The 8,821-nt window shown below is 37.2% G+C and overlaps 1 protein-coding gene across 3 annotated transcripts; it reads right to left on the reverse strand.

Moving 5' to 3' along the window:
* Nucleotides 1-492: 492 nt before the first annotated feature.
* Nucleotides 493-4,554, reverse strand: LOC102720898 (protein DCL homolog, chloroplastic). 3 transcript variants are annotated; one of them, XM_015839975.2, is made up of 4 exons: nt 4,137-4,540; nt 2,469-2,583; nt 1,453-1,619; nt 493-1,030 (listed from the first exon to the last, which is right to left on the reverse strand). In XM_015839975.2, the coding sequence occupies exons 1-3, from the start codon at nt 4,412-4,414 to the stop codon at nt 1,455-1,457; spliced, it is 558 nt and encodes a 185-aa protein (XP_015695461.1). In that variant the 5' UTR covers nt 4,415-4,540; the 3' UTR covers nt 493-1,030; nt 1,453-1,454. The 3 variants fall into 3 exon arrangements, 2 of the variants coding, with proteins under 2 accessions (XP_015695461.1, XP_006659296.1); XM_006659233.3 differs by having other exon boundaries at nt 493-1,027; nt 4,137-4,536; XR_001550769.2 differs by lacking the exon at nt 493-1,030 and having other exon boundaries at nt 1,541-1,619; nt 2,080-2,583; nt 4,137-4,554.
* Between the last annotated feature and the right edge of the window lie 4,267 nt (nt 4,555-8,821).

The raw sequence follows: 8,821 nt of genomic DNA on the forward strand, positions 1-8,821 counted from the left end.
AGGTCTATAAACTTAGAAAGTATACGTTTAGGTTCATGAACTTGTTTTAATGTCTAAAATTATAGACCTGTATAGTATATTAAAACGAGTTCACGGACATGAATGGTACATTAAAATAAATTCATAGATCTGTATGGTACATTAAAACAAATTCATGGACCTAAACATATATTTTCTAAGTTTATAGACCAAAGTGATACCGCGCCACAAGTTTTAGAACTGATCATATACTTCACTCGTAAATAAAACAAAACTAGCGTGATGGCCCCTTAGATTGCATGGCTAGCCTCGTTATAAATTGTATATATTAGGGTCTCTTATCTTGACAATAATTATTTTTAAATTGTTAATTTAATTTTAATTTTTTAAAAATTATATTAAAAAAATATCTCAATAGTCTGTCTAGTAACTTATCAGCAGTATTAATTGTTGGAGAGGGGATACGAATATAAGACGTCCAGATTTTGATAAAAAATTGATCTGTCCGATTGACCTTATCTTTTCAAACGATTGACCTGATCTTTTCTCTTACAAAAAATATTCGTGCATCCTGATCTGTCCGATTGGTCTTTTCCTTTTTTTTTTTCTAGAATTTCCAGACTGTGTGAGAGACAACGCGGATGTTCACCTCCAGCTCCTTCCTCTCTTCTCCATATCATGAAAGTTAAGCAAGTGCTACAGTCCTCAACCTCAACCTCTGTCAGAGTCATAGGTCTACCTCAAGCCTGGTCGTCTGTTTTTGTGCTTGAGCTCGAGCTTGGCCTCCCATGTCATTGATGTCAAGTGCAAAACAGGGTGGGGAGACCGAACTCCATTTTAAGCGCGTGTTGTCGATGCCAATGCCCGTGGAACTTGAGATGCCATCCCTTGTTAATGGTAGATTATGTTTCTTGCAGTAGCTTAATATTCAGACATAATAATCAAACACTAGGCCTAATTTGAAACTGTTTTGGATCTTATAAATTCATTGCAGGAATAATAATATGTTCTTCTTCGTCACTTGAATTTTCCAGCTGTCTTTTCATTTCTGCTAAAAAGACAAGAAAAAAACTTGAAATTATTCTTAAAATCTAACTTCACAATTCAAACAGAAACAAACAGGGTAAATCTGAGGGTCGCTATACCAAGCACCGTCACAGGAATTTATTACTTGCATGAATTCGCTCCTCCAAAAAGCCATTGCAAGGATCATGCTGTTCTCGATTAAATTTTAAGGCTACGTACGGTCACACCACATAGCTTTGCGAGCATCCCTCAAAAGATATAAAACTCTATTTTTTGCGAGGTAAAAACTCTCTATTTTGATAGACATGCATTAAAGATTTATACCATAAAAACATGCAAGTAGGCAATGAAAGAAACAAACACACCCTGAGGCTCAATAATTTACATAAGCAATTCCAAAACTTACAACAATATCACTGTATTGCTGAAGGATATCAACATTAATACCTTCAGGTTCGCTTGAAATGTTCTCTTATAAATCTTTCTGCATGTGATGGATATTTTTCTCGAATGTATGCACGGAGGCACTTTTGGTATGAAAAATCAATCCATACACCATCCGTGCGAACAACAAATAGGCATCTTGACTTTCTGAACTGTGGGTGCCTATCAACCTTCAAATTCAATCCACGTTAAAAAGATAAGACATACATTCATAGAATCACTTACAGGTGACATTTTTAACAGGTGATTTGCTGTTCAGGGCATACCATGTAAAATGCAAAGTACTCTGAAACATGTTATCCCTCCGTTTCGCAATGTAAGATTTTCTAGCATTGACTAGATTTATATATATACTAATAAATCTAAACATACGTATAAATTATATACATTTATTAATGAATGAATTTAGGCAAGACTATAAAGTCTTACGATATAAAACGGAGGTAGTATACACTAAAATAGTGTTACATGCAGCACAACCTAAATTTTTTGGGACTAAATGTACCAGCTAAAATGATTCTTAATGCAGCATCACCAGATAAACGTTCAGATGAGACATGGAGATGCTAAAATTGCAGTGGTTTCGGATCATTAATATTTCTACTGAATCTTAAGTTTGCCTTTTGCTACCTTTTCATAGGGGACTACGTAGACCAACACCTATAGCACCTTGGCCCCACAGTTTTACCGGGGACCTTGAGCAACTTGGCCCCACAGTATTATTTCCTGCATCTTGTCTGTGCCATGTTACTGTTAACTCTTAGTGTACATGGTGTTTGACAGACTACAAAGTTGTGCAGATAATGTTGTTATCCACCAATTGAAGGTAAAATGAACAAAATGTAGCTCAACGGATATTTGTGTACAAACAGTGAAGTTTCAATTAGAGTAAACAGAAACAAGTGAGATGAGGCAATCATAATTGCTATCAATTACCATTAAGCTCTGGATATGTTATTTATTTCTAACAGGACAGACAGTTCCTGAACAAAATTGAGGAGGTCATAATAGTAACTCACCATTATAGCATCAAGTCCACAACCAATCTTATCATCTACACGTGGATGGTAAGCAAGAAGCTTCTCAATGATAATGTTTTCATCCTTTGAGGTAAGACACTCACCATCTGCATACCTGCTCAGAAACAACTTCGTTTTAAAATATGAAGTAAACAGTTCTTGAACTGACAGGTTTTTACAAGTCATAGTGAAGCAGAGGCACTTTGGCACACTCTAGGGTACAGCATGACGACATTTCGAGGTGTGGTACACAAAAGAAATAATTGTCACGGCAAACTTTGGAGTAGATAGTAATGGCCCAACCCAAGTAATATTGCCTCATTCTTGAACTTGTATAATTTGAGTATAAGATGGGAGGACTTCATAGGAAACCACATTATCGATTCAATGAAAGTGCAGTACGAAGAAGCAGAAAGTGGTATATCAAGATGCACAATTGCTGAAAATGAAACAAGCCTGCTCAAAATGAGGCCATAAACTCTTTAACGTGGTGCAGATCATAGTGACCAGGCCAAAGAGTGTAATCCAACTTTTTAAAGGACTGCCAAATACAGTGGAGACTGAACTGTGGCCAACATCTTTTGTGGAAAAAGACTAAGAATGCCAATACAGATATGATTCTCTTTTGAGGAGGAAGGAGAGAAAAAGCAAACACATCTTGCGTAAGAACTGAAGTCTCAAGTCTTCGAAGCACTTGAACAAATCTTTGAACCAGTGGCCCTGTTTAGTTCTCAAAATTTTTTTCCTAAAAACATCACATCAAATCTTTGAACATCTAAATTGAGCATTAAACATAGATGAAACAAAAAACTAATTGCACAATTAGGGAAGAAATCATGAGACGAATTTTTTGAGCCTAATTAGTCCATGATTAGCCATAAGTGCTATAGTACCCACGTGTGCTAATGACGGATTAATTAGGCTCAAAAGATTCGTCTCGCAGTTTCTAGGCGAGCTATGAAACTTGTTTTTTCATTCATGTCCGAAAACCCTTTCCAAGATCCAGTCAAACGTTCGATGTGATAAAAAAAAAATTTCATTTCACGACTAAACAGGGCCGACAGGAATGAATCCAGATCATGTATGTATATTATTATTTACAATTATCTGACTCGTCTACAGCAGAGTGATCCACTACATGTTGCACTTCTTGAAAATTAGGGTAATTGACTGCGTGTTGCTATGGATGACAAATGAATATACAATAAGATATAAAAGAAACATCAAAACTATACCCTTAAAATTGTTACATGACCGCATGAGATCAATTAGCCACTTACACATGCGTATGCACGTGTTAAAATAAAAACAAATGCCGTTTACACAAATCTCGGTCTTGCGAACAACACAGATATACGTGTACGGACAAGGATTGTTAGGGAGTGGAGGTGCAGAACAAGCCATATCACCACCCTCATCTTCTTCTCTCCTTGTAAGAATAACAATACGAAGGGAGTTTCATTTCCGAGCATCCGTTTGATCATGCTCTAATTTGTTAGCAATGTCAAGCAGTAATTAATCATGCATATATTGACAGTGAGGAAGTTAAAGTTTAAAAACATTGCCAACCATGCCTGAAGTGTCAACAATTAAATGCAGGGTAATGGGGAACAGTCTCAGGATAGACACGGCGCGAGGAAAGGAAGGGGACGAGTAGCCTAAGCCAACCTGTCGGAGTGGAGGATATCCTTGATGAGCTGCACGACGGGCTCGATGTCGCGGACAATCTCCGCCTCCGCGGCCCTCCACGGCAGCGGGGGGCCTGGCTCCGCTCCCTTTCCGGACGCTGGCGGCTGCGCGGGCGGAGGGGGCTCGTCGGCGGTGTGGAGGCCGGAGAAGAGGCTATTGCGACGGGGCGCAGCGGCGCACGGCGCGAGGCGGCGGACCCGGAGGAAAAGGGGCCCCGCGAAGGCGGTGGCGCGGGCGAGTGCCGCTACCGGGGCCATGCTCCCGGGTGGGGAATGGCCGGGTGAATGGGGTGGCGGCGACGAGCGAGAGTACCGGTGAGTGGTCAAGGTAAAAAGGCTCGACGCGACGAGACGATCAGTCGTCCGCCCGTCCGTCTGCTGTCGTAACGTAACGTGCTAACCTCAGCCTCAGCCTCTGCTCTCAAGCTAACGCTTACTGGCTTATCACTGACAAGGGTAACTCTTTTAGAGCATGTTTAACAGAGCATGTTTAACAGGATGACTAAATTTTGACTCTTTAAATCAAAATTTAGTTATTTACTTTAGTTTTGGTAACTCTAATTTTGTCAAGAGACTCTCCGTCCCACTTTTTAAATTCTAGCAATAGGTGTTCCCTTAACTATAAAAACATCCTAAATAACCCTACTGAGATGATTTAAAAGTGCCTTTTGCCAATGGCAATTGATGTGATGTTGGGTCTCCGTATCAAGGTTATAAAATACTCCCTCTGTTTTTTTTACTTGATGCTATTAATTTTTTGATTTATGTTTGATCATTTGTCTTATTCAATTTTTTATGCAAATATGCAAAATTAGAAGCCCACTTAAAGTGCTTTTAGTTGAATAAGACAATGGCTAAATATAGATCCAATATCAAATCACAACACAATAATTAATAATTATGTATTTTTTTAATAAGAGGTTAAACATAAATTCAAAAGTGAAAGACATCAAATTAAAAAAAATGGAGGGAGTAATTCACCTGGAAGGCCATATGTCAGTCGAGGAGTGAGACAAGGGAAGAGAAAAAATATATAGATGACCCACGAATAACAATTTTGCTAGTGGGGGATGATTTGCTAGATTTGGCCATTAAGAACTTAAGTTTAGCCATTCAAATAGTATTGCAAGTCAAATAACCACTCTCTTGGAGGATATTTTTTCTGTAAAATTGCCAAATTTAAGTATGACAAGTGACATAGCCATTCTCTTGGAGATGCTCTTACAAAACATAGTTGCTATCCAAATCTGTCAAAATGTAATGTTACTTTTCATACTTTATTAAAAAACATAATATGAATGATTAAATATGGAAAAAAATTAAAGGCGTCAAATATAAAACTCATACAGAGGATATCTGAAGGTGTCATTTGAAGACATAATAATGGTAGCAAAAAACATGTTTGGTTATTGGTATTATAATCATTTTTAATATAATAGTAAACTTCATTTATAATACATCATCTTCATATATGGGTTCAAGGTAATACATGGATACATTTATGATACTCCTTTTGATTTTTTTGACGCCGTTGACTTTTTGATTTACGTTTAACCCTTCGTCTTATTCAAAAAAATTATATAATTATTGACTATTTTATTATGATTTGGTTTATTTCTAAAGTAACTTTAAGCATGATTTATAATTTTATATATTTGAATAAAATTTTTAAATAAGATAAAGGGTCAAACGTAAATCAAAATGTTAATGGTGTCAAATAAAAAAAACGGAGGGACTTATATGGGTACAGTTACGAGAATTTAGGAAGTGAGTGTGCCGGTATAGTGACTTGATATGGGTGCGCAATTTATTTTCTCACCATACTTGCATACTATTTACATAAGCATATTTATTTTCTATCATTCTAGTAATTATAAGTCAATTAAATTTTATATGTAAAAATATTGAATTTGAATTGACATCTGAGAAGGTGGTGGAAAAAAATCAAAACAAGTGGTAAAGATTGAATTGGCAATTAAATAAATATCCATATGATTGCCATGTGAGTGCATATTGACATCATGAAAATATTAACCCAGCCCTCATTGACCAAAACAATACATAACTAGTTAAGATGTTGCAACAAAATAATTTATCAAATTCTTATGCTACAACGCACTCATTTCCAAAGTTGTTAACTTGGACATCCAATTATCAAATTCTTTGCTACCAACTTGTTGTAGCATGGATACAATTTATTGTTCATATAAGTTTTCATTTGCCATTTCGTTGGTCCAAGGAGGCCTTAGGGCTTGTTTGTAAAACCTTCTCAGACTACAGCTTATAAAGCAACGATATGTATAATGAAAAGTGATTTATGGATATGGTCTTTACTATTCTACTCTTAGGCCGCGTTCGCGGGAGGAGGGGGGGGGGCTAAGTTATCTTAGCCCTCTCGTTTTCTGTGCACATGTTTTCTAAACCGCTAAACGCTGTATTTTTTGCAAAATTTTTATAGGAAAGTTGTTTTAAAAAATCATATTAATCTATTTTATATTTTATATTTTTTGATAATTAATAATTAATTAATTATATACTAATCTATTACTATGTTTTTCGCGCCGGATAACTAACCCTCCCTCTCACACCAAACAAACGCAGCTGGTCATGCATATTAGGATTGTCACCAAGGAGTTCAGGATCCCATTTGGTCACAAAGATTGAAATATGAATTGTTCTAGTTGATTCTCTTAGTGGCTACATAGTCAAAAGTCGCAACCATACAAAGAACAAAAATATTAATAACATATTAGGGAGCGATTTGAGAACAGAAACAACAATAGTAAGTGACGGAGGGGGCAAGGCGCATAGCGCGGAGCTCTTGGGAGGCCGGCCTAGGTGCGCTGCTTTTATAGGAGAGAAGAGATAAACCGAAAAAAAGAAACCATCACTTATATGAAAGGAATGTTAGAGATAAAAGGAAAAAACAGGTAAGGCATGTACCAAAAAGGAATCGTACTTGGTGGGGAAGGAAGGAGGGAGGGGGACTCCACGGCCAAAAAGGGGAGAGGGGCGGTGGCTTTCTCACCTAGGATAGGTCCAAGGCCCGCAAAACATGCCTTTACCCCATGGGAAGGGAAGGGCCCTAAAGCTAAAAAGAAAAAAAAAAGGAAAAAGAACGGGTTGTGACTAAAACTAACCTATGAATGACTTTTATTCATCGAAACTTTAAGCTAATTTTTATGAGATTTCACTGTACGCCCAGTTAGTCAATTTCGACGCAACAATCTCATTCGCGGCCTTTGATTTGAATTAATTAGATAGTTGTTTTACTTAATTAACTCTTTTCTAAACAATGTGATTTCATTAAATCCTTTTTGGATTTTGATTTCTTTGGCTTAAGGAAAACTCAGGACGTTACACCAACTCTTTGCTTAAGTAAATACAACTAAACATAGACTCAAATGAGTCTATATCCAAAGATGAAAATCCTAGGTACGCTGAATAGGCGTATCTAATAGGTAGAGCCCCGACTCCATGCTTAGAATAAAAATAGCTAAACACAGAGTCTTCTAGGACTGTATCCAAATATAGACTTAATAGATGCCACAAGGTAAAGTCAATAGACTAACCCCGAGTAGCTTCATCTAGAATGCAATAGGGTCGGGTGGACAAACCTAGTCACCCCTAGATGTAGGTGCTAGAAGGAATTGTCAATAGACTTACCGCGAGTGGTTCCATCCTGGGTGCAATTGCAACAAGTGATTGTACTCGAGTATAGCGCATAGCTCAAGGCCCAATGCAATGGGTGTTCTCATCAAGTAACTGCCTTTTTATTGAAATACCAGCTATTGATTCTTTTTAAGAGCGTACTGTTGATACACAAGAAAAGTCTATAATATCCTAACTTAAGTTATTATAGCAACACTGAATTTATTATAGCTTTACTTAATCAATTTAATGCACTAACACCACACATTAGCAACGGTCCGCTATCGGCCCAATAGGGATGCTTGTCAACCTAACAGTTGTGTGATGTTTTGCCAATAGGCATGGTACTTAACCATGTAATGGAAATTGAGCCCACCATGAGGCGGACAAATCAAATCATCTTCTACCCCCGAGTGATGTGAACCAACTGCATCTCATCTGAATGGCTTCTGATCCGAGTAGAATCTCATGGCCATGAATCCCTATTACGCATATGCTGATTTGGACCCTACTGTATAAAATTGTAGGATGAATAGTATCTGATGCAAAATATATTTAGTTGAGAAAAAATCAAGTAATATTATCTTTTTAAACTTGTTAGGAAATTTTGTATCTTTTGTCATTGTTAGATTATTTTGTCTCGATTAGTACTTAGCACCTCGTGTCATACACCCATCCCAACAACCCCCCAAGTGCGAAGATTGGACGCTCCTCTCTTTTATTTTTATTTCCCCGAGTAGTTGATTTTTGACGTTTAAATACTCACACAACATGGAGTTGAGCTTCACGGATTAGAATTTATGCTAATCAAGTATTTTTGCAATCATTAAGAGCAAAACAAACCTATCTCTTTGGTTTCGATTTTCTCTGAGTGGCCCTTATGTTATACTCCCTCCAAACACAAATAAATGACGTTTAGGACCAAGAAATTACAAAGAAAACAAGCTAAAGTGTTTGTCCAAAACATCAAACAAAGATGACCGGAGGTAGTACACTCTACCTAACTAGCCCCCG

This window comes from Oryza brachyantha, chromosome 8 (assembly GCF_000231095.2).
Source record: "Oryza brachyantha chromosome 8, ObraRS2, whole genome shotgun sequence".
In the NCBI taxonomy this organism is placed as follows: domain Eukaryota; kingdom Viridiplantae; phylum Streptophyta; class Magnoliopsida; order Poales; family Poaceae; genus Oryza; species Oryza brachyantha.

What these genes read in the sequence shown, in the direction of transcription:
- LOC102720898 (XM_015839975.2), bottom strand. Translation starts at nt 4,414, where the DNA reads ATGGCCCCGGTAGCGGCACTCGCCCGCGCCACCGCCTTCGCGGGGCCC. An exon ending in GATATCCTCCACTCCGACAG is followed by an intron (nt 2,584 to 4,136) that starts GTTGGCTTAGGC and finishes GTTTCTGAGCAG; the next exon opens with GTATGCAGATGGTGAGTGTC. An exon ending in GTGGACTTGATGCTATAATG is followed by an intron (nt 1,620 to 2,468) that starts GTGAGTTACTAT and finishes TTGAATTTGAAG; the next exon opens with GTTGATAGGCACCCACAGTT.